This window comes from Capra hircus, chromosome 13 (assembly GCF_001704415.2).
Source record: "Capra hircus breed San Clemente chromosome 13, ASM170441v1, whole genome shotgun sequence".
NCBI classification, from domain to species: Eukaryota; Metazoa; Chordata; class Mammalia; order Artiodactyla; family Bovidae; genus Capra; species Capra hircus.
In genome coordinates this window covers 81,145,903-81,167,773 of record NC_030820.1, presented here as the reverse complement: position 1 = coordinate 81,167,773, position 21,871 = coordinate 81,145,903, and the positions used below count along the sequence as shown (strand labels likewise).

General features: G+C 49.3%; 1 protein-coding gene across 2 annotated transcripts; it reads left to right on the top strand.

The window, feature by feature from the left end:
• Positions 247-21,205, top strand: LOC102178921 (1,25-dihydroxyvitamin D(3) 24-hydroxylase, mitochondrial). Of its 2 annotated transcripts, none has more exons than XM_018058054.1 (12): positions 247-961; positions 1,174-1,364; positions 2,158-2,251; positions 4,945-5,041; positions 7,337-7,428; positions 8,413-8,524; positions 12,481-12,626; positions 16,801-16,967; positions 17,730-17,808; positions 18,286-18,387; positions 18,576-18,727; positions 20,563-21,205. In XM_018058054.1, the coding sequence occupies exons 1-11, from the start codon at positions 704-706 to the stop codon at positions 18,684-18,686; spliced, it is 1,449 nt and encodes a 482-aa protein (XP_017913543.1). In that variant the 5' UTR covers positions 247-703; the 3' UTR covers positions 18,687-18,727; positions 20,563-21,205. The 2 variants fall into 2 exon arrangements, with proteins under 2 accessions (XP_017913543.1, XP_013824439.1); XM_013968985.2 differs by having other exon boundaries at positions 251-961; positions 18,286-18,483.

Here is a 21,871-nt window from a genome sequence, read left to right as displayed (position 1 = left end):
GAGGGCGGGGAGGCGCGCAAGGCGCAGCCCCGATGAACTCCGGGGAGTCAGCCTTCCCCGCGGGTTATCTCCGGGGTGGAGTCCGCGGCGTTCCCGCCCGGAGAGCCGCGCACCGGTCACCCGAGGCCCGGGCGCCCTCACTCACCTCGCTGACTGCATCCTCTTCCCACCCCCGGCCACCCCACCCCGGGCCCCGCGCCGCTCCCGGCCGGGCCAGCCGCAGCCCGGTCCGCCCCACCGAGCGCGCTCATTGGCCACCCGGGGCGGCCGGTCTCCATAAATACACGGTCCCTGGGCATGGAGCGGGACAGGGAAAGCGCAGCGCCAGCAGCATCTTTTCTCCCCTCCTGGACACCTCCACTTCGGCTCCAGAGCTGGAAGTAAGACTTAACACCAATAGGCGAGCTCACGTCCGTCTTCCTTCTTGCAAGAGACAGCCAGCTCCCCACTGCGCTCCTCCAGCCCCGGTGGCCGGCGCTCGGCGGGCGTCCGCTCCCTGAGACTGCAGCGCGGTGCCGCCTGCAGCATCCTCGCCCAGGTCCTGACGGCTCTCTGTCGCCCTTCTGCCCTTCCCGCCGCACCTGCTGCTCCGCCTTGCCGCTTTTTCTCCGTGTATCAAGAGCCCGAAGCTCGCCGGCACCTCTTTAACAAGCTCGCCCTGCCCAGTGCCCACCTTCCCAGGCGCCCGGTGTCCCCCGCTGCCATGAGCTCACCCATTAGCAAGAGCCGCTCCCTTGCCGCCTTCCTGCAGCAGCTTCGCAGCCTGGGGCAGCCACCCAGACCCGTGACATCGACGGCGTGCTCGCCCCGTCGGCCGAGAGAGGTGCCCCTCTGCCCCGTGATGGAACCGGGCGAAGCGCAGGACGCGGCCACCCTGCCCGGTCCCACCAAGTGGCCACTGCTGGGCAGCCTGCTGGAGATCCTCTGGAAAGGAGGCCTCAAGAAACAGCACGACACGCTGGTAAGTGCCCCCGTCGCCCCCTGGTGCCCTCTCTTCTCCCCGCCTCGCTCTCCAAACCCTCGCTGAGGCGCTCGGCGCGGTGCGCGCGGTGCGGTGCGCGCGGCTGTCCCGGCTGCTGCGGTCCCAGAGAGGAGGGAGGCGGGAGGAGGGCCAAGCGCTCCATGGACTGCCCGGGATGCGCGCTGACTTCGCGTCCCGCCGGGCCCCTGCAGGCCGAGTACCACAAGAAGTACGGCAAGATTTTCCGCATGAAGTTGGGTTCCTTCGACTCGGTGCACCTGGGCTCGCCGTGCCTGCTGGAAGCGCTGTATCGCACCGAGGGCGCGCACCCCCAGAGGCTGGAGATCAAACCTTGGAAGGCCTACCGCGACTATCGCGAGGAGGGCTACGGGCTGCTGATCCTGTAAGTCCGAGGGGCAGGATGGGGGCTGGCGGCTGCAAGTTGGGAAGGCGCAGGAGTTAGGGTTCCCTGGGGCTGGACCCGCCTGATGCAGCGAGAACACGGAAGCCCCTACCTGCTGCTGTCGCGGGCTCTGGCGTGGACTCGAATGGGTTGAAGGACAGCCGTGCTGTGCGCGGGACACTTGTGTTCTTTCTGACACGTGGGCTGCGCCAGTCCTTGCCTTCAAAGAAACGCCAGAAAGGTATGAAGATTGTGATGTTCGGACCCCTGGGCAGGAGGAGACTGTCAAGTCAGCCTGCCAGGCAATCATGTTATACAGACAAAATTATCCCTTGAAATTCCATGACCCTCTCTTGGTAGCTCAAAGGCCAGAAGTTAGTTTGTAAATTTGAGGCGTTTTGTGCATGTGGCTTTGAACCCAATTCAATGGATTGAAAGAAGACAGAATTTGCCTTGGCACAGTTCTGTGTTGCTGGGGAGGTGAGTTCACGCGCCCACTCTTCCTGCTGGTAACTGAGGCCACTGGCCTTCCAGTTTAACCCCAGCAAGGGCACCCCAGAAGCCCTGACTTCATCTTTCTGGAGCGATCTTTGGCTCAGAGGAAAGGAGCTTATTCATCACATTGTCAGGCCAGCCCCCGATATTCCAGTGCTAATATTCTCTGGCCATTTCTTGGCACGATTCTGTGTTCATCTGATTATATAGTTAATGCACTTACAGAGCTGGAGGGATCCCCGCTTCTTCGTTCTTTTCCTTTCAATTTGCTCTAAATTTAATTCTGCTTCTCTCCCAGGGAAGGAGAAGACTGGCAGAGGGTCAGGAGTGCCTTTCAAAAGAAGCTAATGAAACCAGTGGAAATTATGAAGCTGGGCAACAAGATCAACGAGGTTTGCAGACTGACGCTCACTTTCCTGGTTTTCCTGGGGATGGGGGAACATTAGTGGAGCTTCAAGCCACAGCCCAAAGCGCAGAGGAAAAGGCAGGCAATCTGGGTGTATCGGGACTCTTCTTTCCTCCTCATTCCTCCTCATTTCCTCCGCCTCCAGAACTTTAATTCTTCTCGCCTGTCTCTTAAAGTAGTGTCTCGGTGGCGGAGCAGTTAGGAGTATTGACTTCGACATTCTACAGTCTTAGAATTGAAAGTCAGTCCTGCACCCCCACCCCAGCTATGCAACCTGACTGTACCATTTAACTTCCTCAGTTTCCCAGTCTATAAACTGGGAGTTCACAATTCCCACTCCATAGATTTCTGTGCTTGCGTGCTAAACCACTTCAGTCGTGTCCAACTCTGTAGGAGCTATGGCCTGTGGCCTGCCGGGCGCCTCTGTCCGTGGGATTTTCTGGCAAGAGTACTAGAGTGCATTGCTGTAGCCTCGTCCAGGGGGTCTCCCTGATCCAGGGATTAAATCTGCGTCTCTTGGGTTTTCTGCACTGGCAGTCTCTCGAATTTACCACCAGCTCCACCTGGGAACCCCCCATGGGTTTCTGTCAGGATTAAATGAGATGATTCCTAGGTAGTGACATTTGAGCTGGGTTTTACAGGATGAGTAATAGTCTGCAAGCCAGAGAAGGTGGAGAAGGGCATTTAGGCAGAGAGAATAGCCTGCTGACAATATGGAGGCATGAGATGGTACGTTCAGAGAATAGTACATATAGGGCAGCTGAAGTGAAGCTTTCTCTGAAGTGATGCTGGGCAGAGGGCGGGTCTCAACAATATTTTTAAGGTATTTTTTAAAAGTAGTTTTAATGCCATGCTAAGGTATTTGGGCATTATCCTTTAGCCAACAGGGGGCCAAAGGGGGAAGGATTTAAGCAGATAGAGAACTCTTTTTACTCCTGTCCACTCTGGGTATTTATTTTGAACTGAACCCACACAGGATCATATAGGTGAAAGGTTACAAATTTAAAAGTTTCCAGGAACCACGTGATTAATATAAATATGGAAGGCAGGCCCAGTAGGGATTTTAGCAAATGGAATAAGTGCACGCCCTTTCTAGAGGGGACAGCTGCTCCAGCTCTGGCAAATCCCTGCCACGTGGAAATGTAGACCGAGTGTCACCAGCTTCCTTCATTATTATTATTCTCTGAGGACTCAAGTGAAGTGAAGTGAAAGTCACTCAGTCGTGTCTGACTCTGAGATCTCGTGGACTGTACAGTCCATGAAATTCTCCAGGCCAGGCTACAGGAGTGGGTAGCCTTTCCCTTCTCCAGGGGATCGTCCCAACTCAGGGATCTAACCCAGGTCTCCCACGTTGCAGGCGGATTCTTTACCAGCTTAGCCACCAGGGAAGCCCAAGAATACTGCAGTGGGTAGCCTCTCCCTTCTCCAGGGGAACTTCCTGATCCAGGAATCGAGCCTGCATTGCAGGTGGATTCTTTACCAGCTGAGCTACCAGGGAAACTCCTTTGATGACTGGAGGAAATTAATATGTTCACATGAAATCTCTGGATTTTTTGATGGAAACAAATTCAAAGCACTTTTTAGTGTGCTGTGTGGGCTAGCACAGCGTGCCTATTCGCTTCGTCTGTGGGTTTTTTGGTCACTTGTGCCCTATTTCAGGCTTCCCTCGTGGCTCACAGATAAATCCACCTGCCAGCACAGGAGGTGTGGGTTCAATCCCTGGGTTGGGAAGATGCCTGGAGAAGGAAATAGCAAGCCACTGCAATATTCTTTACTATCTGAGCCACCAGGGAAGCCCCCTAACCCACTCCAGTATTCTTACCTGGAAATCCCATGGACAGAGGAGTCTGGTGGGCTACAGTCCATGGGGTCTCAAGAGTCAGACAAAACTTAGTGACTCAGCACCGCCACCAACAGCTCCCGCTATTCCAGACCCCAACTCGGCCACTTTTATGTGTCCAGGGGAGAGTGCCTTAGTCACTCTCTAAGCCTCTGTCTCCTCTGTTCCCTAGGAAATGGGAGTAATGACAGTACTTTCTACATCCTGACATTGTTTGAGGATCAGCTAAGATAATACACTTTGGACAGTACTTGGTTCCATGCAAGCCTCATTAAATGCAAAGCATTAGTCATCTAAAATCCCCATTGTGGAAACTGGCATTTAGGGGCCTTCCACGACTTGCCCAAGGTGACAGAGCTGTTTAGTGACGGCTCTGCATCCATAATTTACGGATTTCCTGGCTCTAAGCTTAATGTGCTTAACACAGCGCCAACCAGCAAGGACACGTTTGTGTGCCCAGCTCTGGACGTGGCCAGCCTCAGGCAGCCAGAGTTCTTGAGATGCTGTGCCCACAGAGACACTTGGCCAGTTCCTCCTTCATGGTTTGTTTTCCATTCTGATTAGAAGAAATGTTTTCCTTTTCTTAAATTTAGATCAAAAGCTGAAACTTAAGCTCCAGGAAGGCTTCAGGGAAAGCTCAAGAAATAACCCAGTACAAGGGTGTTGGGGCAGGAGGTGAGCTCTCAAGGAGAATATATAATTAGTGATGATTCAGAATGAATAACATTATGGGCAGTGAATATACAAGGTCGCAAAACCCGAAGCTAGCTTACTGAACTTGAAACTTCTGTTTCCCTTCAGTGCCTGAAATATGTCTTTGGGGATTTCTTTCTTTTAAGGTCTTGGCTGATTTTATGGGTAGAATAGATGAGCTCTGTGATGAGAGAGGCCGCATTGAAGACTTATACACGGAGCTGAACAAATGGTCTTTTGAAAGTAAGTTGTCTTCAGATCTTGTCTGTCTGATTTTGAAGTGACTTTGAGGACAGAGGTGGGCCACTGTCCTGTTATCATACCCTGCTGCTGCCTAGGCAAGGCCGTAGCAGCCCTCTGAATGCTTTCAGGCGCTTCACGGTGCGCCCTGGATCGTTTATGTCGCCGTTCCAACATTATCATCTCTAAAGTGCCTGCACTACACCAGCAAACACTCGCTAGTGACTCAGATTTTAACAGCGGTGACAACCAAGTGGTACACGTATTTTAATGCATACTCCGTCGAGAAATAAGGGAGTCAGGAAGGATGCAGCTTCCTGGGTGAGGCAGGCCTGCTTGGTAAGGAGGCGTCTGAGGTGAGGCCTGAAGGGAGATGAGCAGCATGCTGCCAGGGGGTCTGTGGGGAGACTGTTGCGACCATGGAGACAGGAGGTGCAGAGGCCCTGGGCTGGAAGCATGGGCGGTGTCTCTGAGGAGCTTCTGAGGATGCTGGCTGGAGTGGATTATGGGGGCCGGGGAGAGGAGCTGAGAGAGATTAAGCCTGAAAGCCCCCAAAAGTACTTCTACATTAGGACCTTCCTGGTGGTCCAGTAGCTAAGACCCCGCGCTCCCAATGCAGGGGACCCGGGTTCAGCAAAAGATCATACGTAGCAACTAAGATCTGGGGGAGCCGAATAAATAAAAATACATTTTTAAGAAAAGAACTTCTGCTTTGAGTGAGATGTGGAGCCATGGAGCATTCTGAACAGAAGGGAGCTTGGTCACTGTCCTTAGGACCACGCTGGGAATAAAAGCAAAGCCCTCCATTGCTGTGCTCGCCTCCTGGTGGGGACGCAGCAGGGGAAACAAGGCACCTTCAGTGGACCGGGGAGCACTTGGCTGAAGGGGATCAGGGCTGGCGGAGGGCCCCAGAGGCTGTCTGCAGCTGAGTGTGGTCAGGGCTGCTGCACAGAAGTGGGACCATCTCAGCCAAGGCCTGGGATGAGCAGGAATGCCCCAGGTGAACGTGAAGGAGGGAAGAATATTCCAGGTGGAAGGAGAAAGGAGGAGAAAGGAGTTCCGAGTGACCAAAGCATGTCCTGCAAGGGACGCGGATGGCAAAGCAGAGGATGGGGGGAAGGCAGTGGCCCTCACAGCCATCTGTATAAACCGGGGATGCAGGTGTGGTTTTGAGCCCAGAGTCCCTGGGAGCGATCTAGAGCGCTTGCAGCAGGAAGGTGCCATAGTCCGACTCGCTGGAAGCCTCACTCTTGGCTGCCGATGCGAGTGACTGGAGAGGAGGCCCCGTTCAGAGGCTTTTGTCCTGACCTGTCTCCCTGCTCAGATCGACCCCGCCTTAAAGTCACGGGCAGTCATCTTAGCACATAAGAAAGCTCCATGCTGATAAGAAATCCACAGGCGGTGTTAAAGTCAAGAGAGGGGATGATTTCAGAGGAGAGAAGAAGCACATGTTTTGGAAATGGTCCGCTGGAAACACCCAAATGAAGGCGCATCGCATGCATTTCTTTGCAAGTCGAGGAAAGCCGGACCACGGAGGTTTGCACAGTATCGTCCAGCATCACGAGAAACCCCGGGGAGGCCAGTCCACGGCTGGCGCTCAGTGGTGTCTCTGGAACCAAGTCTGTTCCCTCTTCCTTCTCATTCATTCGGAGCTGGTTGCCAAACGGCTCCCGCCTCTCCTGGTCTCACCTCTGCATTCTGGGCAAAGGCAGGAAGGGAAGAGGGAAGAGCTAAGCTGGCTGTACTCTTCCCCTTTTGTAAGAAAGCAAAAGTGCCTCCGGGAGGCCCAGTGGCCAGCCCCAGGTCACGTGAGTGCTGCGGCTGCCTCAGGAAGCCTGGGAAGTCGGGGAGCAGGATCGTCGGAGACCAATGCTGGCTTACTGCCCGAGGATGCATACACTGGCAAGCAAAGTAAATCAGGGTCCTCTTAGGGGAGAAGTAGGGAAGAATGAGCACGGGGTAGTTATTAGCAGTGCCTGCTGCTTCTGATGTCAAGCGTAGACTGAGAAAAGCAAGGCGTTACAGGAGAGACTCACCCAGGTATAAAAACGGTTGCATCTTCACAGTGGTTTTTCTGATCAGGAGGTTCGGCAGAGGACAGTTGTTGGACCTGGAGATAATTTCTAGAAAGAGAAGAGAGTGATCAAGCCCCTTAGCCTTAGACCCTCTGCTTCTCTGTTCTTCGAAAATGCCTCATTTTTATGGGAGACCGGATGGAGTGAGCCTTTGGCAGCCAGCTAATCATAGACTCCGGTGTCTCTGTGAGTGGGTAACAGTGTTGATTATCGTAAATACCAGGTATCTGTCTTGTGCTGTATGAGAAGAGATTTGGGCTCCTTCAGAAGAACGCAGGGGAGGAAGCTTTGAACTTCATCATGGCCATCAAAACAGTAAGTGTCCCCTCGGGGAGAGCAGTTTCCTTATTAACTGTTTACAGGACCCAACAAGCGTGCATCCCAATGTTTCCCACATGTATCTTATTATAGTAGGTAAGTGTTCATTTTAAGGTGTTTATGGATTTTCATGAATGTATGTGCGTATACCCTTGTTGTTGAGTTGCTAAGTTGTGTCTGACTCTTCTGAGACCCCGTGGACTGTAGCCCACCAGGCTCCTCTGTCCATGGGATTTTCCAGGCCAGAATACTGGAGTGGGTTGCCATTTCTTACTCCAGCGGATCTTCCCAACCCAGGGACCGAACTCCCGTCTCCTGCCTTGGCAGGTGGCTTCTTTACCACTGAGCCCCCAGGGAAGCCCGTGTGCACATATGCACACCTAATAAAGAGGCATCTTAAGTCATTGGCAGGCGAGGTGAAAGCAGAAATCTCAGCTAGCGGTCAGTTGATTAACATACTGTCTTAAAGAATCTGAAAATTTTCAGGTGAAAATTTTCTGGATTGTTTAGGTTGTTTATGGAGGTAGTAGACACAGTGAAACCAGTTTCAAGAATGACTAAAGTTTGGGAATTATTGGAAATGGAAGTGGATATGAGGTTTATAGTTTTCTTTTTTTACATTTAGGTCATAAGATCAATTTTTTTTTTTTATTCACTGTGTGGTTTGTGGGATCTTAGTTCCCTGAGCAGGGACTGAACCTGGCCCACCACACTGTAAGCTCAAAGTCCTAACCACTTGACCACCAGGGAATTCCCGTAAGGTCAGTTTTTTTTATGAAGCCCATCCAGGGGGAAAGCATCCCAAAGCTGATTTTCATGTGTCTTGAGCAGGTGGGGACTGGTGCTGAGAGCCCGGGTCATCCCTGGGAGTCCAGCCTCTGGGGAGCAGAGGGTGTGGTTGCTGAGGACACGTCTCCCGGGCATGGCAGGTTGTCTGTGAGATAAGGGCAGGGGGCTGACAGGCACTTGTGTTCCCCACAGATGATGAGCATGTTTGGAAAGATGATGGTCACCCCGGTCGAGCTGCACAGGAGTCTCAACACCAGGGTGTGGCAGGCGCACACGCAGGCATGGGATACCATCTTCAGATCAGGTGAGGCGGCCGCAGGGGCCCAGCAGTCCTGGCTCCGGAGATGCTGCGGAGGTCTGGGTGGCCGTCCTGGTCTCAGCGCCCTGCCCGTGGCTGGAGCCGCTCCTCGTGATTCTTTCGGACTTTGCAAGCGCTTGAGTCTGGGGATGGCCCTGGTGCAGATGCATTCTGAGAGAAAGGTGGGAGGCATTCCTCTGTAGTCTAGTTTGAGAAATAGGAGTGATGACAAGCAAGAGTTTCAGAGTCAAAGATTCCTGAGCTCAAGTTCCAGCTCTGTCATTGGGCTTGGTGGCTTCACCAAATACACTCTTTTTCTTCAAAAAAATTTTTTAATATTTATTGATTTTTATTTATTTAGTTGGATGCACTGGGTCTTAGTTGTGACATGTGGGATCTAGTTACCTGATCAGGGACGGACCCAAGCCCCTGCACTGGGGGCGTGAAATCTCAGCCACTGGGCCACCGGGGAAGCCCTCACTCTTTCTCATCCTTGGTTATCTTGTCTTTCAGTTCAGTTCAGTCGCTCAGTCGTGTCTGACATTTTGCGATCCCATGAATCGCAGCACGCCTCCCTGTCCATCACCAACTCCCAGAGTTCACTCAAACTCAGGTCCATCGAGTCAGTGATGCCATCCAGGCATCTCATCCTCGATCGTCCCCTTCTCCTCCTGCCCCCAATCCCTCCCAGCAACAGAGTCTTTTCCAATGAGTCAGCTCTCCGCATGAGGTGGCCAAAGTACTGGAGTTTCAGCTTTAGCATCATTCCTTCCAAAGAAATCCCAGGGCTGATCTCCTTTACGATGGGCTGGTTGGATCTCCTTGCTGTCCAAGGGACTCTCAAGAGTCTTCTCCAACACCACAGTTCAAAAGCATCAATTCTTTGACGCTCAGCTTTCTTCACAGTCCAACTCTCACATCCATACATGACCACAGGAAAAACCATAGCCTTGACTAGACGGACCTTAGTTGGCAAAGTAATATCTCAGCTTTTGAATATGCTATCTAGGTTGGTCATAACTTTTCTTCCAAGGAGTAAGTGTCTTTTAATTTCATGGCTGCAGTCACCATTTGCAGTGATTTTGGAGCCCCAAAATATAAAGTCTGACACTGTTTCCACTGTTTCCCCATCTATTTCCCATGAAGTGATGGGACCAGATGCCATAATCTTCTTTTTCTGAATGTTGAGCTTAAAGACAACTTTTCCACTCTCCTCTTTCACTTTCATCAAGAGGCTTTTTAGCTCCTCTTCACTTTCTGCCATAAGGGTGATGTCATCAGCATATCTGAGGTTACTGATATTTCTCCGGGCAATCTTGATTCCAGCTTGTGTTTCTTCCAGTCCAGCGTTTCTCATGATGTACTCTGCATAGAAGTTAAATAAGCAGGGTGACAATATACAGCCTTGACATACTCCTTTTCCTATTTGGAACCAGTCTGTTGTTCCATGTCCAGATCTAACTGTTGCTTCCTGACCTGCATATAGGTTTCTCAAGAGGCAGGTCAGGTGGTCTGGTATTCTCATCTCTTTCAGAATTTTCCACAGTTTATTGTGATCCACACAGTCAAAGGCTTTGGCATAGTCAATAAAGCAGAAATAGATGTTTTTCTGGAACTCTCTTGCCTTTTCCATGATCCAGCAGATGTTGGCAATTTGATCTCTGGTTCCTCTGCCTTTTCTAAAACCAGCTTGAACATCAGGAAGTTCACAGTTCACATACTGCTGAAGCCTGGCTTGGAGAATTTTGAGCATTACTTTACTAGTGGGTGAGATGAGTGCAATTGTGCTGTAGTTTGAGCATCTTTCTTTGGGATTGGAATGAAAACTGACCTTTTCCAGTCCTGTGGCCACTGCTGAGTTTTCCCAAATTTGCTGGCATATTGAGTGTAGCACTTTCACAGCATCATCTTTCAGGATTTGAAATAGCTCCCCTGGAATTCCATCACCTCCACTAGCTTTGTTCACAGTGATGCTTTCTAAGGCCCACTTGACTTCACATTCCAGGATGTCTGGCTGTAGGTGAGTGATCACACCATCGTGATTATCTGGGTCATGAAGATCTTTTTTGTACAGTTCTTCCGTGTATTCTTGCCACCTCTTCTTAATATCTTCTGCGTCTGTTAGGTCCATACCATTTCTGTCCTTTATCGAGCCCATCTTTGCATGAAATGTTCCCTTGGTATCTCTAATTTTCTTGAAGAGATCTCTAGTCTTTCCCATTCTGTTGTTTTTGTCTATTTCTTTGCATTGATCACTGAGGAAGGCTTTCTTATCTCTTCTTGCTATTCTTTGGAACTCTGCATTCAGACGCTTATATCTTTCCTTTTCTCCTTTGCTTTTCGCCTCTCTTCTTTTCACAGCTATTTGTAAGGCCTCCCCAGACAGCTATTTTGCTTTTTTGCATTTCTTTTCCATGGGGATGGTCTTGATCCCTGTCTCCTGTACAATGTCACGAACCTCATTCCATAGTTCATCAGGCACTCTATCAAATCTTGTCTTTAAAATGGGCTAATAATCATAGTAGCATTAATAGTATTTGTAGTAGTAGTATGTATCTCAGTGCAACTGTTTTTAAGTCTAATAAGGATAATGTAAAACACCCCACTCCAGCACTCTTGCCTGGAAAATCCCATGGATGGAGGAGCCCGGTGAGCTGCAGTCCATGGGGTCACTAAGAGTAGGACACGACTGAGCGACTTCATTTTCCCTTTTCACTTTCATGCATTGGAGAAGGAAATGGCAACCCACTCCAGTATTCTTGCCTGGAGAATCCCGGGGATGGGGGAGCCTTGTGGGCTGCCGTCTATGGGGTCGCACAGAGTCGGACACGACTGAAGCGACTTAGCAGCAGCAGCAGCAGCAGCGTAGCCCAATGTCTCAATGGATCAGAGCTACTTCCGGTATGGTATGGAGGGAATATTTGGTGCTAAGAATTACTGTATGATCACACACACACATTCACACACACACACGTACATATTCACATACACACATATTCACACACATTCATACAGACACACACATGCACACACACATTCACACATATTCACACACACATATACACGCATTCACACACATACGTGTACACATATAGACACATTCACACACACACACACATACACACACGTTCATTTAATTCTCACAAAAACCCTATAAGATAGGTCCTCTTATCAGACACCTCTGACAGAAGTGAGGCACAAGGAAGTTAATGACTTTATCAAGGTTGCCTACTAGGTGATGGCAAAGCCAGGATTTGAAGTCAGACAGGAGACTCCAGAAGATCCAGCTCTAACCACCGTGCCATTCATTATATTATCGTTTTTGCCATCATCTCTGCGATTCTTATGATGGTGGTGGCTTCCATAATGGGCTGAGGGGTGGGAGCTGTATGCCTAGAACGTGCTTTACCAACAGCAGAGGCAGTTGCCTTCGCTGCCGGCCGGCGTGGGCCCTGCGCTCGGGGTGTGTGCACTGTCGCTCGGCAGCGACGGGGAGGGGCTCTCCTCTTTCTTGATCTGGGAGCCAGAGCCCCCAGTGACCACATCTGCTTCATGACTGGATGTGAGTCCAGGTTCTGATTCTGAGACGGACCCAAATCCTACCCCTGTCTCACGATGACCTCTCCTGAACTCTCAGCGCTCCCTACTCGAAACGCGACCACAGACCCAGCATCGGGACCAGGGAAGCCTGCTGAAGACCAGACTTCCAGGCCCAGCCTGGGCTCCGGAACCAGAGTCTGCATTTTAAGAAGATTCCCAGGGGACTCTTGTGCTCATGTAGCCATTGGTCAGTCCTTGGCGACTTAGCAACCAGGCAATATTAGCTTATCTAACGAACTGTCAGACTGCCTGCAAAGGCCCTTGGGACGTTGCGGGGAGAATGTGATCCTAGGTTCTGCTTTGCTCTTTTCCTCATCCTGACTTTCAGCTGATTTCTTCACCTCTTTCCTCTCCTCCAATAGTCAAATCTTGTGTGGACAACCAGTTAGAGAAATACTCCGAGCAGCCCAGCATGGATTTGGTTTGCGACATTTATCACCACAATCAGCTTTCAAAGAAAGAGCTGTATGCAGCCGTGACGGAGCTCCAGCTGGCTGCGGTGGAGACGGTAAGGGTGGGCCTGGTTTGGGTTTACTAAATCGATGGGCTGTAAAATCTTTTCCATGACGAATTGTACATGGTCATTCAATTCACCCATTTCATAAGGATGCACTGAGCTTTAAAAGCTTAGCAGAAGTAAAAAGTCTACTTGAATGTGTGGGAGACCCCGTGCACAGCCTGTGCGTGTAAATGTCATAGAAAAATTCACGTGCTTTAGAGACAAAAAGGGCTTCTCAGGTGGTGCTGGTGACAATCCAGGAGCTGCAAGAGACGCGGGTGCGATCCCTGGGTCGGGAAGATCCCCTGGAGGAGGGCATGGCGACCCACTCCAGCATTCTTGCCTGGAGAATCCCGTGGACAGAGGAGCCTGGCGGGCTGCAGTCCATGGGGTCACAAAGAGTTAGACACAAGGGAAGGAACTTAGCACGCATGCAGGGACAAAAATCCAGAGCAGAATATCAGTGTCAGGACAAACACCAACATACTACAGGAGTTCAGGAGCAGCGAAACTCTACTGCAGCAGGTAGGTGATCCAGGTCTTTAAAAATTGGATATACTTTGGGTAGTTTTGCCTCTTACCAAAGTGCCTCACTGTGGTGGTTGTTTAGTCTAAAAATACTGAGATAGTCTCTGCTAGTCCAAATTTTTTTTTCCACTTAAAATTGTCAACAGAGGGAGTTTGGGAAAGTTGATCTCAATTTCAATGAAGCAGCTAATCTTATTTTATTTACTTATTAGTTTTTTAAAATACTTTTTCTCGTGAATTTTATTTTTGGCTGTGCTGATCTTCGCTGCTGCGCACGGCTTTTCTCTGGTTGTGAGCGGGGGCTTCTCACTGCGGTGGCGTCTCTTGCTGGGGAGCACCAGAGCGTGGGAGTCGGTGGTTGTGGCATACAGGCTTAGTTGCTCCTCGGCACGTGGAATCTGCCCAGACCAGGGGTCAAACCCGTGTCTCCCGCAATAGCAGGTAAATTCTTAACCACTGGACCACCAGGGAACTCTGAGACAGCTAATTTTAAAAGCCAAAATTCTGTCCTCGCTATGGTTGACATCCCTAGTAGGTACACAGTACAGCCAAACACCAAACACAAATACTGGTGTTCAGGTGAGTTTCAGTATCTTTGGAGTGATAATAGTAATATTCCTCGACGGCCCAACACCTCTCACAGAACTATCGTCTCTGAGAAAAATGCGAACCAGGCCACTTCTGTTCCATATCCCGTGGTGTTTCTGATCTGAGCAGAAAGTGGAATTTTCTACGTCAGGGAATAGCAAGGTTCTCGTTTCTCCCCATGCTCCAGAAGACTGTGAAGTCAGGAGCTTCAGCGCGTTTTCCCACTGACTCTCTCACCCCGAGAGGCTCCTGAGAGTGATACGGGTGAAGCTTCCCCCATTACTCTTTTCTCTCCATCTGGAATGTGAGCTCCGTAGCAGCGATGACTTCGTTTTGTCCCCTGCTGTATTCCTAGGCTGTGGAATAGAAGTTGGCACATGGTGGGTGTTCAGTAAATACTTGTTCAGTGAATGAAAGCATTTAGGAGCTATTGAGTATCTGCTACACGTCAGGCACTGTTCCGGGTACTTGAGAGACGACAAAGAACCAGTTTCCCTCACGGAACTTCAGCGGCCGTGGGGAACCGACAACAGACAGGTAAACGACCAGTGAGATAGCATCGTTTCAGAAAGCGGTCCAGGCCCTGGAGCAAGACAGCAGGGTGATGTCATTGAGAGGCAGGGGAGGTGGCCCCTCTCTGAGGACGGCATACTGGAGCTGACGCTGGAATAATGAGGAGGAGACAGCCAAGGGAAGATCTGGTGGAGGAGCACGCCAAGAGGAGGAAACAGCACGTGAAAAGGGCCTGGGGCAGACAGAGGCTGGCCTGAAGAACTAGCACCGGAGTCAGAGTGGGCCTGGGAGAAGCCCGTGGGCCCTGCTAGCCAGAAGCCTTAGGAAGATGGGGCTTCCCTGGCGGCTCAGACGGTAAAGAATCTGCCTACAATGTGAGAGGCCCAGATTCGATCCCTGGGTCGGGAAGATCCCCTGGAGAAGGAAATGGCAACCTACTCCAGTATTCTTGCCTGGAGAATCCCATGGACAAAGTAGCCTGGTGGGCTACAGTCCATGGGGTCGCAAAGAGTCAGACACGACTTAGCAACGAATACTTTTCACTTAGTAAGATATTTGGATTATTACTCCTGTGATGAAAAGCTCTTGGAGCATGTTAAACAGGGCAGTAACTTGATCAAACTGAGGTTTGGTAAAGGGGTCTCTAGGCTTCCCTGGTGGCTCAGTGGTAAAGAACTTACCTGCCAGTTCAGAAGATGCAGGTTCAATCCCTGGGACGGGAAGATCCCCTGGAGGAGGAAATGGCAACACACCCCAGTACTCCCTGCCTGGGAAATCCCATGGACAGAAGAGCTACAGTCCCTGGGGTCGCAAAGAGTCAGACACAGCTCAGCAAAACAACGAGAGTGGGCTCTGGCCGGTAGATGGGGAGTGGACCCCACCGAGAGAGCAGAAGTGGGAAGGCCAGCAAGGAGACGGGTCTCCTCTGAGGAGGTCAGGCCGGGATACTTGCGCCCCTGAGGCTTCTGAGGCCGCTTGCCCTGTGCCCAGCCTCTGCAGTTACCCCCGCAGGCCAGGGCTGTCCTTTAGGCTCTGGTGAAAGCTACAGTTATCTGCCTTTTGGGAACTCTGTTTGGTACTTGCGGTAAGGGACCCACTGATACGGGTCAATCTGTTTCTTTTTTCGTCCTGGCTATTCTGAACGTCGCATTTGGAAAATCAGAGAAATCTGAAAGTGTATCTAATTTGGTGGCTACGCCCTCTTCCTGTTTTGAAAATCAGCCTCTTGTAATAATGACATCCACGGTTTATTTGCAGCTGAGGCTGCCAGTCCTCTGACATGAAGAAGGCTTCTTGGAGGCATCTTCTTCCAAAAATAATAAATACCATTGGCTCCAAGTTGTCCTGCACTTTGCTCATTTGTGTGAGTGACACTTTGCTAAAGCGTCTCTGTGTCTGCCGAGAAAGGACACAGTGACCATTTTTATGGGGATATTTGGCTTAAATTAGCCAAGAATACGGAGAAGGCGATGGCACCCCGCTCCAGTACTCTTGCCTGGAAAATCCCATGGATGGAGGAGCCTGGTGGGCTGCAGTCCATGGGGTCGCACAGAGTCGGACACAACTGAAGAGACTTAGCAGCAGCAGCAGCAGCAGCCAAGAATAGGCCCAAAAACAAACACATAAGGCGACCAGTGGTGAGCATTATGAAGCTAAAAGCTGTACGGGCTGTTTCTGCCAGTGTTTTTTCTCTTCTCATTGCCTTTGGAAAGAAAATAAAGGATGCCACTTAAAAGGCCATGAATGTCTTTGTCAGAATTGTGGCTGCTTCCTTGAAATACTCAACTTGATGCTAGAATTTCTTATTTTGGTATTGGCTGCCTTCTACCAGGGCTCTTTGCTTGAGGCTGAAACTCTGAGTATAGATAATGCCTTTTTATTTTATGGTAGCTTTTGAGGGTGTGGCCAAAAAAAAAAAAAAAAAAGCTTTCTTTTAAATTCCAGAAATGCAGTTTCTTGTGCATTTGCACTGAAGAATTTTTAAAAACCCCATTTGTATTAGTAACACTCCTAGGATCTCCATCTGTCTCTCCCACTCGATTTTTATATTCTTATTTCTCTTAAACAATTAACCAATTTTATTTTGAGATAATTGTAGATTCACATGCAGTTCTAAGCAACAATAGAGAGGATTCCTTAATCCTTCATCCAGTTCCCCCTAATGGTAACATTCTACGTAAGATAAACTTACAACAGCCTGAAAGCTGATATTATTACAATCACCTGTCTGGCTTCTCATTTCACAGCTTTGCATGTCCTCGTCTGTGTTCGGTTTTTATACCAAACTACATTTTATGTCCTAATGCAGCTGTCTATTCAAAGAATTCTACTCTGATTCCCTCTGGAAGTAAGCTATGATTCGTGGATGTGTGTATAAACTGAATCTGACTTTTCATACATGGCATTTGTTTGAGACACAGCTAAGAAGGATGTGTGAAAAAGCATCACTCACACGTTTTCACAAGGTGATAGGCACCACCTTTGCTTCAGCTGATACAGACTTTCAGGCAGCTTATTTACAGAAAACTCAAGTTTATGTCCATTTGCCTTTCAGACGGCAAACAGCTTAATGTGGATTCTCTACAATTTATCCCGTAATCCCCACGTGCAACAAAAGCTTCTTAAGGAAATTCAGAGTGTGTTGCCTGAGAATCAGTTGCCACAGGCAGAGGATTTGAGGAACATGCCATATTTAAAAGCCTGTCTGAAAGAATCTATGAGGTAAGAACACGTGCCTAAGCTGATATGAATGTCAGACGGCTGTTCTCTCCAACACATAATAAGGGATCCCCCTCCCGTAGTTGATTCATAAACATTTAGCAAGCTATCAAAAAAAAAAAAAAAAAACACCCTCCAGGACCAGCTATGACTCATTCCTTAAACGATTTGGGCCAATTCTATTAAATCCTGGAAACCCAGATTCTGCTCCATTTAAATCAGTAATAATAATACTTCAATGGATACTATAAGCAATAATTAAGATTAGGGGCACAAATGACGGGAGCGAGATGAAAGCTCAGCGAGGAGCCGTGTTATTATACGACAAGACATAGACAGGCTGGCTTCTGAGCCTCTGTATAAAATGGTCTTTGAAGATTCTTTTCCTGGAAAACGAAACCCATAAGGTCTTAGGATTTGAAGGAAATATCTTTAATTTTATGAAGGGCAGGTGGAAGAAACCCTTAACAAACAGCAAGCTTGCCAGCGAGGTGTGTAAACGTACACATTTGAAGTCTAGAGTGAAATGGGACAGTCACTGTCAACAGCTATGAAGTAAGCTACTGGGGGGTTAACCAACACAATAAGGAATAAAAGCAAGAGGTGTAAATATTGGGAAGAAAGAGAACTGCTTTGTAAAGAGTTGGAATCATGTCCCTTTTATGAGAAATTAGGCAGTGATTGTTTATTTAGCCAGACTCTGAATTCCCTTGAGCTAAAACTTGGTCTGTGCCCACCTTGACATCTCTGATTTTGTATTTTCAGGCTTAACCCGAGTGTCCCATTTACAACTCGGACACTCGACAAGGCAATGGTTCTGGGGGAATATGCTTTACCCAAAGGAGTAAGTAAAATGTATACAATCTATACCTTACAGAGCTTTGAGAGATACCGTGTTCAAATACCCTGCAGACCTCCTGAGACGTTTCTACTGGGACAGCATTCATTTTGGAAACATGTAGATTGCAGTATACAGTTGATGTGTTGTGCAGTCAAGTATTAGGAATAAGGGTTATGGAGACAGAGAGACCTGGATGCAAGCAGAGCCTCGAGTGAGTTACATAAGCTCTGTGAGCCTCAGCTTTCTCATCTGTAAAATGGGAATAATAATAGAACTTCCCACATGGGGTTGTTGTGAAAATGAGATGCAAAATTTTAAGGTTCTTGCAGTATTTGTATCACCTGGCAGTTTTCAAGCACTCACTACATGCATTCATTGTCATTATGTATTCGTGGGTTACTTTCACATTTGCAAGGTGATGGCTTTTGTGAATCTTGCTATTCAGACGTTTAAGTGCTTTATGTGTCTGTGTGATTTTAGACTGTATTGGTTCTAAATACCCATGTGTTGGGATCCAATGAAGAACACTTTGAGGAGCCAAGTCAGTTTAGGCCTGAACGGTGGCTTCAGGACAAGAAAAAGGTCAGCCCTTTCGCCCATCTTCCATTTGGTGTCGGGAAAAGAATGTGCGTGGGCCGCCGGCTAGCTGAACTCCAGCTCCACCTGGCGCTCTGCTGGGTAAGACCAGCGTTTCCGCGGCTTCGTGCTGGGCCTTCCTCGAGGCAGGAGCGGAGGGGCTGACTCCACCTTCCTGTGCTCCTGTGTTTCAGATCGTCCGCAAATACGACATCGTGGCCACAGACCTCGAGCCTGTGGAGATGCTGCACTTGGGCATCCTGGTGCCCAGCCGGCAGCTCCCCGTCGCTTTCTGCCGGCGATAAGCAGCCTCGGGTGGGCAGCAGGGGCACGCAGCAGCCAAGCGGTGAGCCAAGCTTGCGAGTCAGCCGGACGTGGGTTGGAGTCCCTGCTTGCCCTTGGTTTACCCGGGGACCCGAACAGTTACTTAACCTTTCTGCCTGAATTACTTTTTTCATTCGTTACATGGGGACCAAAACAGTATTCATCCAGAAAGTTGATATGAGTACAAAATGCATAACCCAGAGCCTGGCGTCAAGTGAGTGCTCCAAAATTCAAGCTGCTTGTCAGGGTTTTTGCTCAGGAATATCAGGGTGTGGGACTTCCCAGGTGGCACTCGTGGTGAAGAACTCACCTGCCAATGCAGGAAACGTAAGAGACACAAGTTCGATCCCTGGGTGGGGAAGATCCCCTGGAGGAGGGCATGGAGACTCACTCCAGTGTTCTTGCCTGGAGAATCCCACAGACAGAGGAGCCTGGCGGGCTGCAGTCCACAGGGTCAGAGAGTCGAACACGACTGAAGTGACTCAGCACACGTGCTCACATCGGGGTTGGGGACACACTTTTTCGGTAAAGGACCAGTTGGCAATATCTTAAGGCTTTGCAGGACAGAGAGTCTCTCTCATGCACTTAACTCACTTTGGTACAGCCTTAGACAGCCGGTCCCTGAGTAGGGCTGGCTGGTTGTATTGGTTTTCTACTGCGGCCATAAACAATTACTGAAAGGAATTACTCACAAATCGCCAAAGCTTGTGTTATGATACAGTGTTTATGATTCTATCCTTCTGTAGGTCAGAAACCCAGCACAGCTCTGGCCAGCCTTATTCCAAAGCGATAATTTCCTGATGAATTGGTGTTTTTTAGCCTACTTGTTTTCCCCCAATCCACAGTAAAATGAATGTTTACCTATTAAAGTGATAAAACGTTAACCTGAGAAATCTCCAATATCAGCTTATGTGAAAATACGGCAGCTCTGACAGCTTTACAGAATTAGATGCCAGTGGTGAAAGGCAACCTCACTCACTCAGCCGTTTCAACAGTGCCACCTAGAACTTGCCTCGAGCTAGTTGCTGTTTGTTAAGAGCAAGATGAGGGGGACTTGGGCTTCCCTAGTGGCTCAGAGGTTAAAGCCTCTGCCTGCAATGCCGGAGACCTGGGTTCAATCCCTGGGTTAGAAAGATCCCCTGGAGAAGGAAATGGCAACCCACTCCAGTATTCTTGCCTGGAGAATCCCATGGACGGAGGAGCCTGGCGGGCTATGGTCCACGGGGTCGCAAAGAGTCGGACGTGACTTCACTTCACTTGCTGATAGGTGGATTATTTGGGAAACGTGTGATTTCAGATGAAATCTCTGAATGAGGCCCAGTGAATTCCTCCCTAAGTGTCTGACGCTGCTGCCACCAAGCGCTCAGTCATGTCTGGCTTTGCGACCCCATGGACTGTAGCCCACCAGGCTCTTCTGTCTGTGGGATTTTTCTAGGCAAGAATACTGAAATGAGTTGCCATTTCCTATTCCAGGGGCTCTTCCCCACCCAGGGATCGAACCCATGTGTCTTACATCTCCTGCATGGGCAGACAGGTGTTTTTTTTTTTAACCACTAGTGCCACCTGGGGTGCCCCCGGTATCTGGAACCATTAGGCAATTTGTCAGATTCTGAACACGGCAACAAGCAGAGCTGAATCAAGTGGGACCGTGGAGCAATTCTAGCTTCATCGTGAAACCCCCCGTCTTCAGCTTGGGCACCGTGCACAGTTACTCGGGTGGAACGCGAGAGCCCAGGGCAGCTCTGCTTGTTGCCACTTTCAGAATCTGACGACTGCATTTAGCGTTTACTTTTGCTGATCACCCCTTTGGTTTAATTTTACTGCTGATGTATAATCAGAGTATGCCTTGTATTTCAGAGCTTTTTGTTGTTGTTAATCAAGAGCAAAAGCAGCAATTTTGACCCTCCTGCAAGAACGAAGTTTTGGGCTTCTGCTCAACTGGAAAGCAAAGGTGGAACACCATGAAACGACACGGAAAGAACACTGAGGCTCAGATGTTCACACCCCGTCTCTGTATAGACGTCCCAGGAGCTGCGCTGTCTGTGCCGCTGATGGTGTTAGGATCGCCTCTGGCTCAGGGGAAGCAGACTGAGCGTTGGGAGACCAGGCCCGCCACCGGGAGCACAGCTGCACACGCGTGACCAGGCCCGCCACCGGGAGCACAGCTGCACACGCGTGGCCCTGGCCGCACCAACGCGCTCGTCTTGCTGCTCCACCTGGCGTCTTCCGTGACGCGGTGGAGCAGCTGGGTGCTTCACGGTCAGTCAGGCGAGAGTCACTGCTCCTTTCCGTCCCTGCCACGTCAGACTCCCGCTGGGATCTTCACTTCTCCAAGCCTCCACTTCACAAAGACCTCCCGTAGCTGGATTGTCAGTGGCTCAGGGCAATATTGCAGTCCATTCACTGTAACTCTGATATAAGTGAAGTCGCTCAGTCGTGTCCGACTCTTTTCGACCCCATGGACTGTAGCCCACCAGGCTCCTCCGTCCCTGGGATTCTCCAGGCAGCAATACTGGAGGGGGTTGCCGTTTCCTTCTCCAGGAGATCTTCCCAACCAAGGGATCGAACCTGGGTCTCCCGTATTGCAGGCAGACGCTTTACCATCTGAGCCACCAGGGAAGTCTAACTCTAATATAACGTTTGGGGAAATACTGCTTAATAATGCAAGCAAAAGTACATGTTGGTTCATGTTATCTGGTCCCTATAAAACTTTTTTTTTCTTATTTTGAAATAGAAACATTATTGAAAATTTAGAGAAAATCTATGTTAAGAACAACTTTTAATGAAGTCAAAATTCCTATTCAACAATGTGTTAATGATTTACAGTGCATCCTTGTGTTAAAGGATCCTGAAATTATTTAATTATGACATTGCATCTATGTAATCTATGATATTAAGGTATGTATCAAGTTTTTAAATTGTGTATTCTAATGACAATTTGCTTACATCATTTTTAAAAAGATGTACATATTATTTTATTTAGGATCTGAGGTTTATTTAGGGCAATGTTCTAAAGTTTAGTCACAGCTTAAAAATATTCGGTCACATTCTCTGCCTTAATTTTCCCAACTGTTGAATGAGTCAGTAGTAAAGTGTGCATGCCTTATAGATTATGTAACTCATGGTACGTGATTTGAACTCCTTGGGAAATTGTGATTTTGCAAAT

Bases quoted from the DNA above. Each gene is read 5' to 3' on its own strand.
- LOC102178921 (XM_013968985.2), top strand. From the start codon at position 704: ATGAGCTCACCCATTAGCAAGAGCCGCTCCCTTGCCGCCTTCCTGCAG. The intron at 12,627-16,800 runs GTAAGGGTGGGC...TTTGCCTTTCAG, and splicing joins AGCTGGCTGCGGTGGAGACG to ACGGCAAACAGCTTAATGTG. The intron at 16,968-17,729 runs GTAAGAACACGT...TTGTATTTTCAG, and splicing joins TGTCTGAAAGAATCTATGAG to GCTTAACCCGAGTGTCCCAT.